Genomic DNA, 23,809 nt, shown 5'->3' with positions numbered 1-23,809 from the left:
GCAGATACCTGATTTTCATGCTGTATTTTAGTGAAGAGATTTTCTTCTTCCTTCTTTCTAAAGGTTGAAGAACTGAATTTAATTTTTCACAATTGAGAAAAATTTTGGTAACATAACTCCAATAGATTTCTACAGCATCTGGAAGAAGAAGGAGAAGAAAGAAGAAGAAGAAGAAGAAGAAGAAGAAGAAGAAGAAGAAGAAGAAGAAGAATGGGAGGCGGACGAAGAAGGAGGGGAGGAAGAAGGAGAGGAAGAAGAGGAAGAAGAAGAAGAGGATGAGGAAGAAGAGAGGTCTGTTGGTTCCACCTTTAGAAACTAGAAAAAGAAAACAAATTAAAGCCAACCAAGCAGACAAAAGGAACTAATAAAACTCAAAGACAAAATCACATGAAAGAAAGCAGAAAAATGATAGAGAATAACCGATGAAACTAAATGCTTTCAGGAGGTGAAAAAAGGGATAAATTTCTACCAAGACTGATCCTGAAATGAAGAGAAACAAAGGAAATATTAACAATATATGAGAAATTAGTAATGTACCATTACTAGAGATTCACAGATACTAAAAAAATAACAAAGTAATATTATGAACTTTATATAATTAATTCGACAACTCAGATGCAGTGGGTAAATCCCGTGGAAGACAGAAATTAGCAAAGCTCAATCAAGAATAAGGGGTACCTGGCTGGCTCAGTTGGTAGAGCATGTGACTCTTGATCTCTGGATTGTGAGTTCAAGCCCCATGTTGGGTATAAAGATTGCTTAAAAATAAAATAAAGTAAAATGAAATGAAATGAAATGAAATAAAAAATAGAATAAAGGAAAAAAAAGAATAGATTAGCTAACTAACTCTATAACTATAAAAGAAACTAAAGTCTTAGTTAAAGATCTTTCCACACAAAACAATTCCAGGGCCATGTGGCTACTCTGGTAAATTCAACCAACATTTTAGGAACAGATGTCATCTATTCTACACAAAGTCTCCCCCCAAAATGGAGGGGAGAAATATTTCTCCCCTCATTCTATAATGCTAGCATTACCTGAAACCAAAACTAGACAAAGATACTATAAGAAAGAAAATTCTGTCATAAACATGGGAGTAAAATTTCTGAAGAAACCATCCACAAATCAAATCTAACACTACATTAAAGAGGGGGTGAGTCAGCATGACAGAGAAGTAGGGGGACGTGAAATTACCGCATCCCTCAAACACAGCAGTGAGGCAAGAAGATGTGGAAATATAGGAATCCGGGCTACAGAGTGACATAAACATCTCCAGGGGCCCAGGGGGACAACTTGCCAGGTCATGGAGATTTTTAATCTATATTTTCTGCACCTCTTCTGTATCTCCTTCTTCTTTACTTTTCTCTCTCTCTCTCTCTCTCTCTCTCTCTCTCTCTCTCTCTGTGTGTGTGTGTGTGTTTGTGTGTCTCTCTCTTCCCTCCTTGGATTAAGTTGTATAGTTTCTCTGATTCTCTGCCTGGTCAATTTTTTGTCTTCTTCTCTTTTCCCTTGCCCCTGTCATTTCTCCCTTTGTATGGGATAAGACATCTTCCATCACCACCGCCCCCCCCCCACTCTTTAAATTCTTTTCCAAGGTTACATTATGAAGAAATCTAAGCACACCTAGTGGAATGGCCAACCCACCAATAGGAGTAGGGAAATAAAGCAACCAGAGTCACAACAACAGAGAGTATGAAACACACTCCAAAAATACCTGTTGAAGGGCCAGGCCCTGGACAGTGTATGACCCCTTTTTAAAATAGTAGTGCTTTCAGGTGCAGGACACATGACAAGTAGGAAAACACATAAAGTACTGAACACTGATGAAATGGAAGAATTCTCATCAAAAGAAACTCCAGGAAGAAATGACAGCTAGAGAACTGCTCAAAACAGATATAGACAATAAATATATTGGTTCAAGAATTTAGAATAATAGTTGTAAGATTAACAGCTGAGTTTACAAAAAAGCATAGAAGACAGCAGAGAATCTATTGCTGCAGGGATCAAGGAACTAAGAAATAGTCACAACAATTAAGAAATATTGGAAATAAGATGCAAAATAAACTAGATGCAGTAATGGCAAGGATGGAGGAAACAGAGGGGAGAATAAGTGACATAGAGGATGAAATTACGGAAAATGATGAAGCCAAGAAAAAGGGTGATAAGAAAATATTAGACCATGAGGGGAGTATTAGAAAACTAAGTGATTCAATGAAATGTAATAATATCCATATCATCAAAGTTCCAGCATAAGAGAGAGAGAAAAGGGCAGAAGGTTTACTTGAACAAACTATAGGTGACAACTTCCTTAATCTGGAGAAGGAAGCAGACATCCAAATCCAGCAGGCACAGACAACTCCCTTCAGATTCAACAGGAATAGGTCTTCTCCACAGCATATCATAGTGAAACTGGCAAGTTACAAAGAGAAAGAGAGAATTCTGAAAGCAGCAAGGGACAAACGGGCCTTAACATACAAGGGTAGACACATATGGGTAGTAGCAGACCTGTCCACTGAAACTTGGCAGGCCAGGAGGGGATGGTAGGAGAAAGTCCATGTGCTGAATAGGAAAATATGCAGCTAAGAATCCTTTCTCCAGCAAGGCTGTCATTCAGAATAGGAGAGATGAGCTTTCCCAGAAAAACACTAAAAGGGCTCATGACCACTAAACCAGCCCTGCAGGAGATCCGCAGGAAGACTACGTGAATGGAATGTTGCCAAGTCTACAAAGGACCAGAAACATCACCACAAGCATGAAACCTACAGACAACACAATGACACTAAATCCATATCTTTAAATAATCACTCTGAATGTGAATGGACTAAATGCCCCTATCAAAACACACAGGGTATCAGAATGGATTAAAACAACAACAACAACAGCAACAAAATCCATCTATATGCTGTCTACAAGAGACTTATTTTATTTTATTTTATTTATTTTTTTTAATTTTTTTAAAATGTTTATTTTTGAGACAGAGAGAGACAGAGCATGAACGGGCGAGGGGCAGAGAGAGAGGGAGACACAGAACCGGAAACAGGCTCCAGGCTCTGAGCCATCAGCCCAGAGCCCGACGCGGGGCTCGAACTCACGGACCGCGAGATCGTGACCTGAGCTGAAGTCGGACGCTTAACCGACTGAGCCACCCAGGCGCCCCAAGAGACTTATTTTAGACATGAGGACACCATTAGATTGAAGGTTAGGGAATGGAGTACCATGTATTATGCTACTGGAAGTCAAAAGAAAGCTGGAGTAGCCATACTTAGATGAGACAAATGAGATTTCAAACTACAGACTCTAACAAGAGATGAAGAAGGGCAATATGTCATAGTTGAGGGATCTATCCATCAAGAAGAGCTAACAATTGTAAATGTTGGTGGCCCCAACTTGAGACCCCACAAATATATAAATCGATTAATCACAAACATAAGCAATCTTATTGATAATCATATGGAAATTGTAGGTGACTTTAATACTCCCTTACAACAATGGACAGATCATCTAGGCAGAAAATCAAGAAAGAAACAAAGGCTTTGAAGGATACACTGGACCAGATGGATTTGACAGATCTATTCAGAACTTTTCATCCAACAGCAGCAGAATACACATTCTTCTCGAGTACACGTGGAACATTCTCCAAAACAGGTCACACAGCGGGTCACAAAACAGCCCTTAATAAATATAAAAGAACTGAGATCATACCATGCATATTTTCAGATCACAACACTATGAAACTTGAAATCAAACAAAAGAAAAAGTTTGGAAAGCCTCTGAACGCATGGAGGTTAAAGAACATCCTATTGGAGAAAGAATGGGTCGACCAGACGATGAAAAGAGAAATTTAAAAAATATGGAGGCAAATGAAAATGAAAACATGACAGTCCAAACCCTTTGGGATGCAGCAAAGGCATCCCTAAAAGGAAAACACATTGCAATCCAGGCATTTCTCAAGAAATAAGAACAATCCAAAATACAAAATCGAACCTCACACCTAAAGAAACTAGAAGAAGAAGAGCAAAGAAACCCTACAGCCATTAGAAGAAATAATAAAAATTAGAGCAGAAATAAACACTATAGAATCCAAGAAAAAACCCAAAAAACAAAACACAAAACACAAAAGGGTAGAACAGATCAGTGAATCTAAGAGCTGCTTTTTTTTTAATGAAGAAATAAACTTGATAACCCCCTAGCCAGCTTTCTCAGAAAGAAAAGAGAATCCAAAGAGATGAAATCATGAATGAAAGAGGAGAGATCACAATCAACACCACAGAAATTCAATTATTAGAGAATACTACGAAAATTTATATGCCAACAAACTGGACAACCTGGAAGAAATGGACAAATACCTAGACAACCACACACTACCCAAACTCAAATGGGAAGAAATAGAAAATTTGAACAGACCCATAACCAGCGAAGAAATCCAATCAGTTATCAAAAATCTCCCAATAAATAGGAGTCCTGGGCCAGAAGTCTTCCCAGGGGAATTCTACAAGACATTGAAAGCAGAGTTAATACCTATACTTTTCAATCTGTTGAACAAAGAAATGGAAGAAAAGCTTCCGGACTCACTCTGTGAAACTAGCATTCCCTTGATTCCCCAACAGATAGAGACCCCACTAAAAAGGAGAATGACAGGCCAATGTTCCTGATGAACATGGATGCCAAAATTCTTAACAAGACACTAGCAAATCCAATTAGGCAGTGCATGAAAGAATTCTTCACCATGATCAAGTGGGATTCATTCCTGGGCTACAGGGCTGGTTCAATATTCGCAAATCAATCAAAATGATACATCACTTTAATAGAAGAAAGGATACGATCATCCATATGATCCTGTCAATAAATGCAGAAAAAAACATTTGACAAACTACGGCATCCTTTGTTAAGAAAAACCTTCAAGAAAGTTGGGATAGAAGGAACATACCTTAACATCATAAAAGCCATATATGAGAAGCTCGCTGCTAATAGCATCCTCAATGGGGAGAAACAGAGAACTTCCTGCCCCACCCCCACCGGAGATAAGGAACATGAAAGGGATGTCCACTCTCACCAGTGTTGTTTACCATAGTGTTGGAAGTCCTAGCCTCAGCAATCCCAACAAAATGAAATAAAACTCATCCAAATTGGCAAAGAAGAAGTTAAACTTTCACTTTTCGCAGATGACATGATACTCTACATGGAAAACCTGAAAGACTCCACCAAAAAGCTGCTCGAACTGATACATGAATTCAGCAAAGTCACAGGATACAAAAATCAACACACAGAAATTGATTGCACTTCTATATACCAATAATGAAGCCACAGAAAGAGAAATCAAGAAACTGAGCTCATTTACAATTACACCAAGAACCATAAAATACCTAGGAATCAACCTAACCAAAGATATAAGAGATTTGTATCCTGAAAACTATAGAAAAATATCAAAGAAATTGAAGAAGACACAAAGAAATGGAAAAACATTCCATGCTCATGGACTAGAAGAAGAAATATTATGAAAATGTCGATACGACCCAAAGCAATCTACACATTCCATGCAATCCCAATCAACATTGCACTGGCACTCTTCTCAGAGCTAGAACAAACAATCCTAAAATTTGTATGGAACCACAAAAGATCCCAGATAGCCAAAGTAATGTTGAAAAAGAAAACCAAAGCTGGAGGCGTCACAATCGCAGACTTTAGCCTCTACTACAAAGCTGCAATCATCAAGAGAGTATACTATCGGCACAAAAAGAGACACAAAGGCGAATGGAACCGAATAGAGAATCCAGAAATGGACCCACAAATGTATGGCCAACTAAACCTTGGCAAAGCAGGAAAGAGTATCCAATGGAAAAAAGATAGGTTCTTTAGCAAATGGTGCTGGGAGAGCTGGACAGCACCATGCGGAAGAATGAAACTGGACCAGTTTCTTACGCCATACATAAACTCATAATGGATGAAAGACCTCAATGTGAGAGAGGAAACCATCAAAACCCTAGAGGAGAACACAGGCCACAACCTCTTTGACCTTGGCCACAGCAACTTCTACTCAACACATCTCTGAAGGCAAGGGACATAAAAGCAAAATTGGACTATTGGGACCTCATCAAGGTAAAAAGCTTCTGCACTGCAAAGGAAACAATCCACAAAATTAAAAGGCACCAATGGGACGGGAGAAGATATTTGCAAATGACATAAAGGATTAGTATCCATACTCTATAAAGAATTTACCAAACTCAACACCTGAAAAACAAATAATCCAGGGAAAGAATGGGCAGAAGACATGAATAGACACTTTTCCAAAGAAGACATCCAGATGGCCAACAGGCACATGAAAGGATGTTCAACGTCGCTCATCATCAGGGAAATACAAATCAAAACCACATTGAGATACCACCTCACACCGGTCAGAGTCGATAAAATTAACAGCTCAGGAAACAACAGATGTTGGTGAGGATGTGCAGAAATGGGAACTCTCTTGTACTGTCGATGGGAATGCACAGTTGGTGCAGCTGCTCTGGAAAACAGTGTGGAGGTTCCTCAAAAAAATAAAAATAGAATTACCCTACAACCCAGGAATTGCACTACTAGGCATTTATCCAAGGGATACGGGAGTGCTGATTCAAAGGGGCACATGTACCCCAACGTGTATAGCAGCACTATCAACAATTGCCATATTATGGAAAGAGCCCAAATGTCCATCCACTGATGAATGGGTAAAGAAGACATGGTTCATATATACGATGGATATTACTTGGCAGTGAGAAAGAATGAAATCGTGCCATTTGCAACAACATGGATGGAATTGGAGGGTAGTATGTGAAGTGAAATAAGGCAGTCAGAGAAAAACAGATACCATGTTTTACTCATATGTGGATTTTGAGAAATGTAACAGAAGAACATGGGGGAACAGAAGAGGGAAAAATCATTTCAGACAGGGAGGCAAACCATGAGAAACACTTAAATGCAGAGAACAAACTGAAGGTTCATGGAGGGTTGGGTAAAGGGGAGAATGGGTGATGAGCATTGAGGAGGGCACTTGTTGGGATGAGCACTGGGTGTTGTATGTAAGTAATGAATCATGGGAATATACTCCCAAAGCCAAGAGCACAATGTATACACTGTATGTTAGCTAACTTGACAATAAATTATATTTAATTAATTAATTAATTAAACTATAGCCATGTGTGTGTGTGTGTGGGGGTGGGGGTGGAATCTAACAATACACTAAGGGAAAATTTGTTATGACCAAATGGTTTTTATCCAAGAAATGCAGAGTTGGTTTAAGATTCAAAAACCAATTAGTGTTATTCACCATATTAACAAACTTTTAAAAAAGGAAAATTATATGATCATCTCCGTAGGTTAAATAAGTCCCTTGTCAAAATTCAACATCGCATTCCAGATAAAAACTTTCAGCAGTCCTGGAATACAAGGGAACTTCAATATGATTTAAAACAAAACAAAACAACTCATGATAACTCTACAGCTAACGTTACATGTAATGGTAAAAAACTGAATGCACTTAGAAGATCAGGAAGAAGACAAGTAGGACATTCACTGAATGACTTCTTCTCTTCAGCACTATACTAGCAGTTCTAGCCAACGCAATCAAACAAGAGGAAGCAACAAAGGACATCCAAATAGAAAATGAAGTGAAACTGTCTCTATAGCAATGCCATGGTCACAAAATAGAAGTTGGCAAACTCCCACCTGTGGGCCACGTTACTTGTTTTGGTAAATTAAATTTTATCACAATACAGCCATGTCCATTAATGTATGCAGTATCTATTGACTAACCTTATAGTACAATGGCAAAGCTGTTTAGTTGCGACAGAGAATGTATTAGCTACAAGTCTACAATATTTACCATTGTTAGTAAAATAGTAATTAAAAATGAATTTTAATGAACTTTGCTTATGTAGAAAATCTGACAGAATTAAGAAAAATGCTACTAGAATTAATGAATTTATAGCGGTACATGGATGACTCAGTCGGTTGAGTGTCTCTTGATTTCAGCTCAGGCTATGATCCCAGAGTCATGGGATGGAGCCCTATGACAGGCTCGCACTGAGCATGGAGACTGCTTAAGATTCTCCCTGTCTCTCTCTCTCTCTCTGTCTCTCTCTCTCTCTCTCTGCCCCTCTCCCCTGCTCATGTACTCTCTCTAAAATTAAATATATGTATACATATAAATTTATCAAGGTTGGAAGATACAGAATCATTACACAAAAATCAACTGTATTTCTATATACTAGCTATAAAGAATCAAAAATTAAAATTTCACGGCGCCCGTGTGCCTCAGTTGGTTAAGCGCTGGGCTCTGGCTAAGGTCATGAGCTCAACGTTGGTGAGTTCAAGCCCCACGTCGGCTCTGTACTGACAGCTTGGAGCCTGGAGCCTGCTTCAGATTCTGTCTCCCTCTCTCTCTGCCCCTCCCCAACTCATGCTCTGTCTCTCTCTCAAGGGTAAACAGTACAAAAAAATTTAAATTTAAGATATATTATTTACAACTGCACTGAAAATAAAAAATAATCACAGTTAATATCATAAAAGACAGAAAGACCTATACATTAAAAACTACAAAATATTACTGAGAAAATTTTAAAAGACCTATATCAAGGGAGAGATACATCCTCTGTTCAGGGGTTAAAAAATTCAATATTGTCAAGAAGTCAATTCTCCCCAAATAAATCTGTAGATTCAACATAATCTAAACTTCATTTCCCGGAGACCACCAGAGTTGGGGGTTTTTTTTGTTTGTTTGTTTTTTTAAGAAACTGACAAACTATTCTAAAATTCACATGGAAATGCAAAGGATCCAGTGTAGCAAAAGAACACTGAAAAGAACCAAGCAGGACGACTAACACTACCTGATTTCAAAAATTCTTATAAGCTGGCAGTGATTAAAACAGCATAATATTGGTCCAAAGATGGCCAAAGAGATCAATGAGACAGAATAGAGCCCATAAATAAACCCACACATATATGGCCAACTGATTATGACAAAGGAGCAATGGCATAAAGTGGAGAAAACACAGCCTTTTCAATAAATGGTGCTGGAACAACTGGATATCCATATGCAAAAGAATGAACTTGTATCCATACTTTATATCATAAAAAAAGAATATAAAATGGGTCATAGATCTAAATGTGAGACCTCAAACTATAACACTTCTAAAAGAAAGCATGAGAGAAAAACTTTGTGACCTTGTGCTAGGCAAAGATTTCTTAGATATGGAAACCAAAACCTACAATCATACAAAAACAAATGAATGCGTACACTGGACTTCACCAAAAAGAAAAACTGCTCTTCAAAAACACTGTTGAGAGAAGGAAAAGTCACAGACTGGGACAAGAAAAACCTTGCAAAAAAAAAAAAAGAGAGGTGATAAAGGAACTGTATCTAGCTCTTTCCACCATCTTTCTGTGCCACCATCATGATGCATGTGAATGTCATGGCAGATGCTCCCCAAAGCATAACAATACTGAAAAGAGAAGCAAACGCCAGGTTCTTACTAGGCCGTGCTCCAAAGACATTGTCCACTTTCTAACTGTGATGATGAAGCATGGTTACACTGGTGAATTTAAAATCATTGATGATCACAGAGTTGGGAAAATTGTTGTGAACCTCACAGGCAGGTTAAGCAAGCATCGAGTGACTGGCCCCAGAACTGATGGACAATGCAAAGATCTAGAAAAATGGCAGAATAATCTGCTCAGTTTGATTTCATTATACTGACCACCTCAGCTACAGTCATGGACCATGAAGAAGCAAGATGAAAACACACAGAAGGAGAAATCCTGGGATTCTTTTTCTAGGGATGTAATACGTATGTGCAAATAAAATGCCTCAATGGAAAACAAAAACAAAAACAACCACACAAAAAAAAAAGAAAACAAAATAAGAAGGAACTGTGTCTAGAATATACAAAGAATTCTGAAAACTCAACAAGTAAGAAAACAAACAAATTTTTAAAATAAAAAACGATTTGGACAATTCAAAGAAGATATACAGATGGCAAGCAAGCATGTGAAAATATGGTCAACATCGTCAGTTATTAGGAAAATGTATATTCAAACCATAATGATATATAAAATATCCATCCGAATGGCTAGGATTTAAAAAGCTGACAATATTAAGTGTTCATGAATATGTATGTAGGAATTGGTGCTCTCACAGACTGCTGGTGGGAATGGAAAACGGTACAACTCCTTTAGAAAACGATTTGGCAGCTTCATAATAAGGGAATATAAAGGGACATGAGATTTTTAAGGGTGATGAATATGTTAATTGTCTGGATTGCGGTTATCGTTTCATACGTGTAAACATATGTCAAAACTATCAAATGACACACTTCATATATGTGCAGTTTACCTAACTAAAGCTGTTGGAAACGAAAAGCTCTTTCACAGGAAGAAACGTCTAAAACAGTGGATAAGACACAGACGGAAAGAAGGATGTCAAACAATGCAAGATGAAGCCAGAGGACTGTGGCCTTTTAACCTAATAGCGATGAGAAGTAACAGCTAAGCTTTAAGCAAGGAGGTAACATGAAGAAATACACATTTTTTAAAAAATATATAATAATTATGGTTGCAGTGCAGACCAAGGTCCTGGGAGGTTGAAAGGCAGGGAAAACGGTCCTGAGGTTATCTCAGTCATCTAGGAGAAAAATAATGACCTGACCTGGGTGAAGGCACAGAAGAGAAGCAGAGTTAACAAACACGTTAGATGTGCCATTTCCACTAAGAAAGGTACAGTAGAAATGATGACTCTTTGGCTGAGAGGATACAATAGTTCTCCTTTTATTTTAATATAAAACATATTTCTGAGATGAGCAGCTCTACAATACAGCAGTGTTCTATGGTGCAGTACTAGGCAAGGTGTGCACATATCACTACAGCCATATACGTAAAAAGGCTTCCTACCTTTACAATCCATGCCAAGTTGTTCAATCAGCAACATGAAATTCTTAGAGTAAGGCAACTCACAATCCTCTGAGGCTGTTTCAGATTCAGATGACTGAATGAAGTCGACAAGGTCATCCATAGAAGTAATTTGCTTTTTGACCTACAAATAAAGAATACCATTTCAAAATGTCCCCCAAATATTTATAAAATATACAGGGTGTAGAGAAGCGATAAATACCCATCTTTTTATAAAAGCAAACACAGGGGCACCTGAGTGGCTCAGTCGGTTGAGCATCCGACTCCATTGTGGCTCAGGTCATGACCTCAGGGTTCCTGAGTTTGAGTCCCACGTTGATCTCCACAATGTCAGCATGGAGCCTGCTTGGGATTCTCTCTCCCCCTCTCCCCCTGCCCCTCCCCCCCTTGTGCATGCTCTCTCTCAAAATACATTTTAAAAATAAGTGAATAAACATTTAAAAGCGAAATCACAGAGACTTTTTAAAAGAACGGATTTTTATCAAACAGACACCGTTATCAATAGCTAGTATTTCTAAGTAACTTTTTCACAGCAAATGTCTCTACAACAAAGGAAGATTTTCTATTTTTTCACTACATCTTTCATAAAGTATTTTTTTTACCACCGAACAATATCTCTAATAAATATTTATCAAAATAATATAATAAAATAAAAATAAAATAAATAAATAAAATAAAATTACATTGTCTATTTTTCTTACCTTGTTCTTTTTCTTAGAAATTTTCTTTGCAGGTCTGAAAAAAACCCAACAATTCTTTTCAGGCAAATATTAAATACTTAAAATACAAAGAATACTTAAACCTATTGTTTCTGATATAAAATCTCTGCATTTGAAACTAATTTTCTACAAAGGGGATTAAACAATAGAGTAACATTAAACAGCATAGAAAATATACTACTACTAATATTAACAAAGGATTAGACGTATCCAGTTGTAATATATGTGCTGCTGAAGCGAGAACAACAAAGTACTAAATTTAGATAAAAACTAACAAAAGCAAAGGAAAATCCTAAGGCTACTTGCATTATTTGATAGGCATGATACCATTGTTTTTGTTGTGGCCATTTTTACTAAAAATAAGCTTTTACAAGCACTAAAACCTATTTGGAAAGTGCAAGTTAAGTCCCTATATGAAAGGACCCCTTTTTAACAATCGTGATATTAACGTGTTGAAGACTCACTGTGCAACTACTCTCTAGGCATTACTATGAGCACTTTACATGTCTTCAAGGTATTTGAAGCCCCACAACAATCTTATGAAGTAGGTTATTATAGTCGGTATTGTACACAGGAAGAAAATGAGGCACAGAAAGTCGAAGTGACTTGCCCAAGAAGCCCTAATCGCTGGCCAAGAACACACCCTGAATTCAAACCCAGGAATGTGCCTTCAAAGCAGTGTTTGATAACATGTGGTTAAAGTAATACTTAAGTGTTTCTAACTAATATAATAGCAAATGAATCTACATTATTATTCTATTTCTAGCTATAGCTGTACATAACAATTTCTGAATCTTACACATTCTTTTAAGAGACTTTATGCCTAGGCAATATTGGAAATCTACTTTCAATAAACTGCAGATTTGCTTCTTCTACAGAAGTTCATCAACAGGCATTCATTTGTTCATTCAACTGTTTATTCCCACATTCAACACATACTTCTTGAACATATAATCTGTGTCAATGACACTGTTGGTACAGGAAGCATGGCTTTTGTAATTTAGAGCTTTCCAGTCCAAAAGGAATAATCTGTCATGGGTTACTAGTTTATTTTCCAATCGTAAAGAAACAAAATCTTCCCCTTTCCCCAGAAAGTAAATAAATATTAACTTGATATAACCAGATACTTTCAAGTCCCTAACAAAATCATAGCTATTCATGACGCTATCAAAGGCACTGAATATCTAAAATCATCAAGGAAGGATTAGTTCTGTTCAGAATGGCCTCAGTGTTTGCATACATTTATTATAAGTGTGAGTGTGTGTGTGTGTGTGTATATATATATATATATATATACATACATACACACATATACTTATATATACATATAGAATTTATACACAGGTATACTATATATATATATATATATATATATATATATATATATATATATACTTGCATACATACATATATATATTTTTAAATCTGCACATTCAATTATAGGAGAATACCCCATTGTGGAACCAATTCTGAATAAACCAACTTCTTCCACAAAATTACATGAATAGGAGTACTAAAGACAGTTACTATAATCTTTAAAAGATACTGTAATACACTCAACAAACTTCCTAATGTTTGGAAACGCAAACAAAATTAAATTAACTAACCATGTCTATCTCTATTGATCATTTCCAACAGCATACATACTCTAAAAGCTCCCATCTTAAAATAAAAAGAGCAAGAAAATGCCTTTGCAACTCACATTCTTTTTCAGTTATCATCCATTTCTCTATTACCTTTCCCAATTAAAATGCTCTAAGGAGTTGTTTACACTTACTCATCTTCCACGCTTCCATGGTGACTACTGAAACTGCTCCTTGACAAAGTCACTTACCCTCATCACAACTTTTCAAGCAGTGTGTTTGATATGTTGAGTTATTTCTTGCTTTAGCTTGGACCTACCTACACTACAGCATCTTATTTCCACAAAAGGTAATCACTGCTAAAATTCCTTCACAGGCACATAAAGAATTTATAGATTTTACCTGCTTTCATGCTGATCCTTTTCACTGAAATGGCTGCCATCATTCTTTTGTAGTGGACCACCAGTTAGGGAATCAGCCTTCTTCAACACTGGTGTGATCACAGATCCTTTTGATGTCCCTTTTTCATTTTCACCTTCCTTTAACTTCTTCATATGTAAACCAGTTTCACTCCTTAAAAAAAAAGCCATTAAAAAGCCATAAAAAAGCCAAAGTTTTCTAATAATTTTGCTGATAAAGAATAAAAAGACAATTTTCATCAAGTTCTGAATTTTACCATTCTGACTTAATTTATTAATTCAGAGGACAGTGCTGAAATACCAACCACATACAAGGAAATACTCATCTGTTGCTTCAAACACAGATAAATATACAATTATAATACAATGTGATTTGTAAGAATTGACATGTGAAAAGCTGTAAGTGAGAACAAGAAAGGCTTTATTGAAGAGGGAAAGGAAACAGGAGAGGTCACCAGGAAAAGAAACGGGAGAAAACCATTTTCTTAGAGATTAGAATGTAAGCACAAAGATTACATAGATGTCATCTAGGTGCCTTGAAAGGAAAAGTATACTTTTAGGAACCTGGAAAAAAAGCATAAGATACATGGAACCAAGTAGTAAGAGTCAGGAAAGAAATTCTGACTCAGACATGGGAGTAATAACTAGATTTGTGCTATATTTTCGGCTTTTGTTTTAAATATAAAAATGCTTCATTTCAACAAAGTTTTGAAATAGCATGAGGTCCATATAACATGAAAGAAGAAATCAGGGAAATATCTTAGGGGCAAAACTACTTTTAAAATACCCAATATGTCAGAGTGATATCAGTATCATAGCTGAGTAAGATGTACCTTGTTGCGTCTCCCCACCTGCAACAAACTGGCATCTTATCCACCCAAGGGCAAAACTACCTTTGCAGGAGCTGTGGGAATGTAGCACCATATTCCGAGGGACCGAGGAAAAGTCTTGCCTACCCGTGCATCAGGTAACAGGCATACATACTACAGTCTAAACTGTGGACCTAGCAATAGCCCATAAAGTGCCTCCAGTCCCTCCCTCTCAGCCACATCTGGGAGTCCCTCCCTAGAAAACACTGTCTAGGATAATCACCCGCGGATGAGAGAGCCTTTTTTGGAAAACCAGGTGTCCTGCAGAGAATTTCCAGCATACCACTGGAGCAAAAAAATCAGGGTTGGACACACTGAAGAGGTAGTCATTAAAGACTGGAGGAGGTGACTGCTACTTCAAATGCAAAGACAGCAATGCAAAATTGCAAAGAATATAAAATATCAAGGAAATATGATACCATCAAAGGATCACAATAATCTTCCAGTAATCAATCGGAAACACATGGAGATCTGTAATTTATTCAAAAGAGAATTCAAAAACAGCAGTTTTCAGGAAACTCAGTGAGCTACAAGAAAAACACAAAAAGCCAACTCATTAAAATCAGAAAAACACTCTATGAATAAAATGAGAAGCTTAACAAAGAGCTGGAAATAGTAAAAACTGACTAAACAAAAATCCTGGAGCTGAAGTGTATAATGAAGGAGATGAATAAAGCAAGAGTGATCACTGACAGGAAATGGATCAAGCAAAAAAAAAATGTGAATTTAAAGACAGGAACTATCAAATTATCCAGTCAGCAGAAAACAAAGTGAAAAGAATGAAAAAGAGTGAGGGAAGACTATGTGACTACAAGTGAACCCTCATAAGGCTACTAGCAATTTCTCAGCAGAAACCTTACATACCAGGAGGCAGTGGGATTATACATATTCAAAGTGCTAAGAGAAAAAAGACTACCAATCAAGAATACTTTACTCAGCAAAATTACCCTTCGGAAATCAAGTCAAATAAATACATTTGATACACTGCATTAACAGGATAAAAAAAATCATATGATCATCCCAGCATGTGAGGAAAAAGCATTTGACAAAATTCAACATCTTTTCAGGATAAAAACTCTCAATAAAGTGGGTACTGAATTATCACACCTGGACATAGTGAAGTCCAATATGATAAGTCCATGGCCAACATCATATGCAGTGGTAAAAAACTGAAAGCTTTTACTCTAAGTTCAAGAACAAGGCAAAGTTGCCCACTAGACCACTCCTATTCAACAGGATACGGGAAGTCCTAGCCAAAGCAGTCAGGCAAGAAAAGGAAATGAAAGGCATCCAAATCAGAAAAGAAGACATAAAACCGTCTTTGTTTGCAGATGATATGTTCTTATATATAGAAAATCCTGAAGATACCACCAAAAAGCTTTTCTTTTCAAAGGATGAAGCATACAAAATTAACATAAAGATGCAGGGGTGCCTGGGTGGCTCAGTCAGTTAAGCTTCTGACGTCGGCTAAGGTCATGATCTCGTGGTTTGCGGTTCAAGCCCTCTATTGGGCTCTGTGCTGACAGCTCAGAGCCTGGAGCCTGCTTTGGATTCTCTCTCTCTCTCTCTCTCTCTCTCTCTCTCTGCCCCTCCCCTGTCCACACTCTGTCTCTTTAGCCTCTACTACAAAGCTGTGATCATCAAGACAGTATGGTATTGGCACAAAAACAGACACACAGACCAATGGAATAGAATAGAGACCCCAGAAGTCTCTATTCTGGGGTCACAAATGTATGGCCAACTAAGCACTGACAAAGCAGGAAAGAGTATCCAACGGAAAAAAAAAAAAGACAGTCTCTTTCTTCTGGGAGAACTGGACAGCAACATGCAGAAGAATGGAACTAGACCACTTTCTTACACCATACACACAAATAAACTCAAAATGGATGAAGGACCTGAATGTGAGACAGGAAACCATCAAAACCCTAGAGGAGAAAGCTGGAAAAACCTCTTTGACCTCCGCTGCAGCAATTTCTTACTCAACACATCTCAAAAGGCAAGGGAATTAAAAGCAAAAATGAACTATTGGGACCTCGTCAAGATAAAAAGCTTCTGCACTGCAAAGGAATCAATCAACAAAACCAAAAAGTAACCGACAGAATGGGAGAAGATATTTGCAAATGACATATCGGATAAAGGAAGGGCTAATGTCCAGAATCTGTAAAGAACTCACCAAACTCCACACCCACAAAACAAATAATCCAGGGAAGAAATGGGCAGAAGACATGAATAGACACTTTTCCAAAGAAGACATCCAGATGGACAACAGACACATGGAAAGATGCTCAATGTCACTCCTCATCAGGGAAATACAAATCAAAACCACACTGAGATACCACCTCACGCTGGTCAGAGCGGCTAAAATGAACAAATCAGGAGACTATAGATGCTGGCGAAGATGTGGAGAAACAGAAACCCTCTTGCACTGTTGGTGGCAATGCAAACTGGTGCAGCCACTCTGGAAAACAATGTGGAGGTTCCTCAAATGATTACAAATAGAACTACCCTATGACCCAGCAATAGCACTGCTGGGAATTTACCCAACGGATAAGGAGTGCTGATGCATAGGGGCACATGTACCCCAATGTTTACAGCAGCACTTTCAACAATCGCCAAATTATGGGAAGAGCCTAAATGTCCATCACCCGACGAATGGAGAAAGAAGATGTGGTTTATATATACAGTGGAATACTACTTGGCAATGAGAAACAGTGAAATCTGACCATTTGCAACAACGTGGATGGAACTGGAGGGTATTATGCGAAGTGAAATAAGTCAGGCAGAGAAAGACAGATACCATATGTTTTCACTTATATCTGGATCCTGAGAAACTTAACAGGAGACCATGGGGGGGTGGGGCAGGGGGAAAATGTTACAGAGAGGGAGGGAGGCAAACAATAAGAGACTCGTAAACACTGAGAATCAACGAAGGGTTGATAGGAGATGGGGGAGAGGGGAAAGTGGGTGATGGGCATTGAGAAGGGCACCTGTTGGGACGAGCAGTGGGTGTTGTATGGAAACCAATTTGACAATAGATTATATTTAGTAAAAAAAATTACGAAATCAACATCAAGAAATCAGTTGCATTTCTACACACTAACAATGAAATAGCTGAAAAAGAAATATAAGGAAAAAATCCCCTTCCCCCAAACATCAAAAAGAACAAAATACTTTGGAATAAATTTAATCAAGGACTTTCTGAAAGATAGGTACAGTAAAGACTACAAGACATTGGAAAAGAAACAGCAGAGACACAAACAAATGGGAAGATACCCCGTTGTTTATGGATTAGAAAAATTAGTATCATTAAATATCCACATTACCTGAAACCACCTACAGAGTCAATGCAATCCTTGTCAAAATTCCAATGACCTTTTTCACAGAAATAGGAAAAGCATTCCTCAAATGTGTAAGGAACAAAAAAGACCCCAAATAGCCAAAGCAATCCTAAGAAAGAAGAACAAAGCTGGAAGCATCACACTTGCTGGTGTCAAACTATTACAAAGTTATGGTAATAAAAACCATATGAAGTTGCACAAAAACAAACACAAACATGAATGAAACAGAATCAAGAACCCAGAAATAAACCCATGCATGAAGTCAACTAAAAACCCATGCATAAAGTCTCTTTGTTAAGAGACCCGAGAATACTCACAAGAGAAAAGGTAATCTCTTCAATACATGATGCTGAGAAAAGTGGACATTAACATGCAACAGAATAAAACTGTGCCTCTACCTTACACCACTCACAAAAGTTAACCCAAACTCAAATAACGACTTCCATATAAAATCTTAAATCATAAAACTCCTAGAAGAAAACACAGGATAAAAGCTCCTTGGCATAGATCTTACGAATGATTTAGGATAGGACATCCAAAGTACAAGCAATAAAAGCAAAAACAACCGATGCAATCAACAATGTTTCCGCACAGCAAAAGAAACAAGCAACATGACGGAAAGGCAACCTATGGAAAGGATGAAAACATTCGCAAGCTACAAATATGAAAAACGTCAATATCTAAAATGTGTAACGAATTCGTACAACTCAACAGCTAAAAACAAATATAATTAAAAACTGGGCAAGGCACCTTCATAGACGTCTCTCCTCAGAACATATTCAGATGGCCAAGGGTACACAAGAAGGTGCTCGATATCACTATTCATCAGGGCAATGCAAATCAAAACTGCAGTATATAGATATCACTTTGCCCTATTAAAATGGCTATTGTCAAAAAGACAAGAGATATCGTTGGCAAGGATGTACAGGAAAGGAATTCCTTGTACTGCTGCAGGACTGTAAATTGGGACAGCCACTATGTAAAACAGTATGGTGGCTCCTCAACACACTAAAAATAGAACCTCCATATGAGCCAATAATCCAATTTCTGGGTATATATCTTAAAGACATGACACCCTTACCTTGGAGAGATAGCTGCAGCCCTCTGTTTATTGCAGCATTATTTACAATAGTCAAGAAACAACCTAAGCATCCATCAATGGATCCATGCATTAAAAAATATGGTATATATTTACAATGGAATACTTTCAGCCACAAGCAAGAAGGAAATCCTGCCATTTGTGACAACATGAGTGAAACTTGAGGGCTTTATGCTTAGTGAAAAGAAGTCAGACACAGGAAGACAAATACTGTATGATCTGACTTATATGTGGAATTAAAAAAAAAAAATGCACGGAAAACAGAACAGACTGGTGTTGCCAGGGTTAGGAGGCTGTGAGAAATGGGTAGATATTGGTCAAAGGGTACAAACTACCTGTTACAAGATTAACAAATTCTGGGGATTTAATGTGCAGGATGGTGATTACAGTGGACAATACTGTATCATATCATTTGAAAGTTGCTACAAGAGTAGATCATCACAAACAAGAAAGGATAATTATGTGAGCTGATGGAAGTATTAACACTATTGTGGTAATCATTTGACAATATAAAAATGTATCAAATTAATACACGTATACCTTACAGTTGCACAGATGTATGTTACTTATATCTCATAAATCTGGAAAAACTTCAAAAATTCAAAAGTACTCATATTGGCTGAGTCCATTAAGTGTATGACTTTGGCTCAGTTTGTGATCTAAGGGTTTGTGGCTTCAAGCCCCACATCGGGCTGTGTGCTGACAGCCCAGAGCCTGGAGCCTGTTTCGGAACCCTCTCTCTGCCCCTCTCCCACTCTCACTTTGTCTCTCTCCAAATGAATAAACGTTTAAAAAAAATTAAAAAAAATGATTTGGTAACTTTTGTATACTTTTAGCCTAATATCTAGTCCTGATAGAAAATACTGGGAGATTCACCAAAAAGAAAATTATAATTCTTTTTTCATGGGATAAATGCATGCAACAGAATATTATTACCATACAGCTACGTACATTTCCAAAAAGAATGAAATTTCCCACAGATTATTTAGGACTTAAACATGAGCCCCGAAGAGCACCAAAAACAAAAACAAAACTAGCAATTGCATTTTTTTCAAAAAAACTGTTATACAGATAACTTTTCTTGTTGAAATAACATCCAAGAAAAGAAGAATCTTTCTGAAAGCAATTATCAAACAATTCCTCTCGACCCAAACATCAAAAATGAATCTGTAATTATAGAATTTAAAATGGCTTTCATTTTGAACCCAGTCAATACAAGCAACTTTTAAGTAGAAAACATCTGGTGAAAGCCACCGCAAACTTAGAAAAAAACAAAACAAAACAAAACAAAACAAAACCTCCCTAACACGTAGCCATGGTAACAAGAAGCCACCAGAATCAGTTTTAAACGTGTTAATCAATGCCCACCAGCCCTACTCACCAACCAATCCATTTCAGCTCCTTCCTTCTGAAAGACAGCCAATAAAGGACAAAAATCACTCCAAAGCACATGCTTCAGCCTGCCAACCAATCCACACCAGTCTCCAAGCACCCGAATAAGCATGGTGCTTCAAATGATGACAAACCATTTAATTTTCTGAAAGTCCCCCAATCCTTAAACTCCACTCTTCCCCAAACCCTGTATAAGAATAGCAGACTCCTCTGTTAGAAAAGACTATACCTAACCAGCATAGCTCGCTCTTATTTGTAAGCGATAAATTCCAACTTCATCTTTTTATTTCAGATCTTGAGGGCTCAGAATCCTTTGGCAAGAATCTTTAAAGTCGTATAATAATTTGCCACCATATTTTAGTTTCCTTAATAAATATAAAGGAAGTTTGCTATTCCTTTGATACATTTCACTATAATTAAAACTAACATAAATACAACTAAAAGAATAAGTAGCAAGTAAACACAATATTGGGCCGCCCAAACCCCCCCCCCAAAACATGTATACAACTGGCAGGTTTAGTTGTCAGAATGAACCCATGCCAAACTTTGTAAAAGTGAGGACTAGTATTATGTTAGAAACAATACACACAGGTTAAACTCCGTTCACTCAATAAACATTACCGAATAAGTACTATATAGACTAGAACATTTTCTAGGCACTGAGGACATGGCAATGAACAGATAACAATCCTACTCATGAGTGAAGTAAACTTACAATAACAATAAGCTACACAGGCCAAACATACAGTATTAGAGGAGAAAAACTAAAGCAGAGAAATCACATTTTGAGGTGTTATAGGGAAAAGGGGAGTTGCAGTACTAGTCAGGATGGCCAAGAAAGGCCTTGCTGAGAAAGTGACTTTTAAGCAAAAACCTGAAAGAAAAAACAAACAAAAAAGGAAAAAGCAAGCCATGAGGTATCTGAGGGAAAGCATTCCAGATAGAGTCAACAGCAAGTACAGAAGTATGTCCAAAGTACTGAAAGAGTAGTGAGAAATTCAGTATGGCTGGACAGAATGAAAGGGGTAGAAAAAAGTTCAAATCAGAGAGAGAGAGGAGGAGACACCTGATCATATATAGGCCTTGTCGGCATTAGGAAGAGTTTTGGCATGTACTCTGAGTGAAATGGGAGGCAATTAGGCTTGAGCAGAGGAAGGACACAATCTGACTTACGTTTTACTAGATCCAATGTGTTTAGAATTAACGGAAACAGAGGAAAAACAAAAGAAGAAACAAACAAACAAGAAGACCAGTTAGTTACCTAGTACTCCAATATAAACAACAGATGATAGTCTCTTGGCCATGGAAGATGTGTTTGGATTCTGGATATATTTGAAGGAAGACCGGACAAGATTCGCTGACAGATGAGATGTGGTGTGTATGAAAAAGAGAAAGAAAAATAGAAAGAAAAATAGAAAGAAAAAGAAAGACAGGACTCAAAGATAATACCAAGTTTTTTAGCAGAGCAACTCATAGAACTGTTATTAACCCAATTAGGAAAGACATGAAAGGCAAATATTAAGAAAGAATATCAGGAGTTCAATTTGGGACATGTTAAGTTTGCAATAGCTATCCAGAAAGAGGTATCAAGTAGGCAGTTTGATATGCGGGCCTGGAATTATGGAGAGAGAACCGGGCTGGAGATATAAACTTGAGGATCATTAGAATATACAAGATAGTAAAAGTCAAGAGAAGGAAAATCAAAGGCCAATTCCTGGAAGACATCAATGGGTTAAAAGGTGGGGGACGAGGAGAAACAAGCAAATCAGGCTGAGGTGTACAGACTAGAAAGGCAGCGGCAAAATCAGGTGAGTGAGTGATATCCTACAAGCAACATGGAGACAGAACTTGGGAGGAGAGAGTTTTCCATTGGGTGTAATATTTCTGAAAGGTTAAGTCAAATGAGATGTATGAAATTAGGTTTAGATTTAGTAAAGTGAAAATCGGTGGTAACCTTGAAAAAACAATTCTGGAGGAGTGAGAGGGAAAATTGCTACAATGAATTCAAGAGTGGATGGGAGGGAGGGAAATCAGGATCAAAGAGTGAAGAAGGCTCTTGAAGGATTTCATAGCTAAGTGGAATGGTCATGGTTGATCTAATTTTCTATTATTGCTGTAGTTTTCAATTGTTACATAATGATTAGGTAGTAATTTGCAATATTTGGAAGTCTTAAAATTGCATATATGTGACACTAGTTTTTTGTGTGTGTGTTTTGCTTTTTTTAAATGCCACACCAAGGTACTAAATAACTCACAAAATTATACAATGAGAAGAATCCTTAAAATTTTTCTAGATATATAATATTATATAAGCTGATTACCATTTTTCTCATGCTTAGAAAGACCACGGAAAAACTAAGTTTCAAGGGCAGTATTTTGTGCTTGATAAAAATTATGGAACTCTAAGGGCACCTGGGTGGCCCAGTCCATGAAGCATCCAGCTCTTGATTTCGGCTCAGGTCATGATCTCTAGGATCTCTAGCATCGAGCTCTGCACTGACAGCACGGAGCCTCCTTGGGATTCTCTCTCTCCCTCTCTCTTTGCCCCTCCCCCACTCATGTGTGCATGCTCGCTCACTCTCTCTCTCAAAATAAACAAACACTTTTAAAAAAGTCACCTAACTCCAGGCTATTACATACTATCCAAAGTAATTAGTCCCATTAAAATTTTATACACAGAAGTAAAAGGGGGTGGGAATGCAGAAAATAGTCCTACTTTGGGAACTGAATTGTCATCAATTGTATAACATGAAGGCACTGTTGAAAAATTGGTGTGGGGCATGTTGAAATATATTCTCTAAAAAGGCAGGATAATGGAATGCAAGCAAGGTACCTTTATGAAAACGATTCATTGCATTATCAGCATCTTGGTTTATAGCACAGGGGTCATGAAATGTTTATATAGAATATGAGACATGTTGCCACGTGAAACCTCTTGGCAATATTCAGATTAAGCTGAGGGTCCAACATTGGAGCACTCATGCACTGGGAAACAAAACCAAAAATCTAATAGCTAGCAATTTTGTTGGTAATGAAGTAGACTGCCAGTGTAGCAGGGAACTTCCTTTTGCAATTCAGTAGATATTAAAAGTATTCTAACAAAATGTGCATAAGACATGACATCAAACCAAACCAAATGCTTTAAATATACTTTGTTAAACCAGCAGGACACATAGACCTAAATTCATTTTTTAAAATGGTCACCTATTCCATTACTTTAGAGAAGTGAAACTTAACTTCCTTATTAATGAATGGATATTTCGCCTATCTCTGGGGCACCTAGGTGGCTCAGTCTGGTGAGCATCCGACTGTTGATGTTGGCTCAGGTCATGATCTTGTGGTCGTGAGATCGAGCCCTGTGTTGGCCTCTGCACTGTTAACGTGGAGTCTCCTTGGGATTCTCTCTCTCTCCCTCTCAGTCTCTGCCCCCCCTCGATGCTTGGGCTTCTGAGTGT

The 23,809-nt window shown here is 37.6% G+C and overlaps 2 protein-coding genes and 1 pseudogene across 16 annotated transcripts in view; 2 read left to right on the top strand and 1 right to left on the bottom strand.

The window, feature by feature from the left end:
* SGSM1 (small G protein signaling modulator 1) overlaps positions 1-23,809 on the top strand; it is a 496,957-nt gene that overhangs the window by 162,078 nt on the left and 311,070 nt on the right. The gene's annotated exons all lie outside the window — the stretch shown is intronic.
* The window catches only part of LOC132676937 (ankyrin repeat domain-containing protein 26-like), a 149,332-nt gene that overhangs the window by 46,208 nt on the left and 79,315 nt on the right, over positions 1-23,809 (bottom strand). For all 8 annotated transcript variants that reach the window (XM_081790744.1, XM_081790737.1, XM_081790739.1 and 5 more), the window contains 3 exons: positions 13,640-13,810; positions 11,637-11,670; positions 10,918-11,059 (listed from right to left, as the gene is read on the bottom strand). In XM_081790744.1, the coding sequence (XP_081646870.1) occupies positions 10,918-11,059; positions 11,637-11,670; positions 13,640-13,810 (347 nt within the window). The remainder of the gene's footprint in view (positions 1-10,917; positions 11,060-11,636; positions 11,671-13,639; positions 13,811-23,809) is intronic.
* Positions 9,426-10,009, top strand: LOC144613875 (small ribosomal subunit protein uS8 pseudogene; annotated as a pseudogene).

Source organism: Panthera onca, chromosome D3, assembly GCF_046562875.1.
Source record: "Panthera onca isolate mPanOnc1 chromosome D3, mPanOnc1 haplotype 2, whole genome shotgun sequence".
NCBI lineage: Eukaryota > Metazoa > Chordata > Mammalia > Carnivora > Felidae > Panthera > Panthera onca.
The sequence above is the reverse complement of the archived record's forward strand: the minus strand, read 5'-3'. Positions and strand labels throughout refer to the sequence as shown.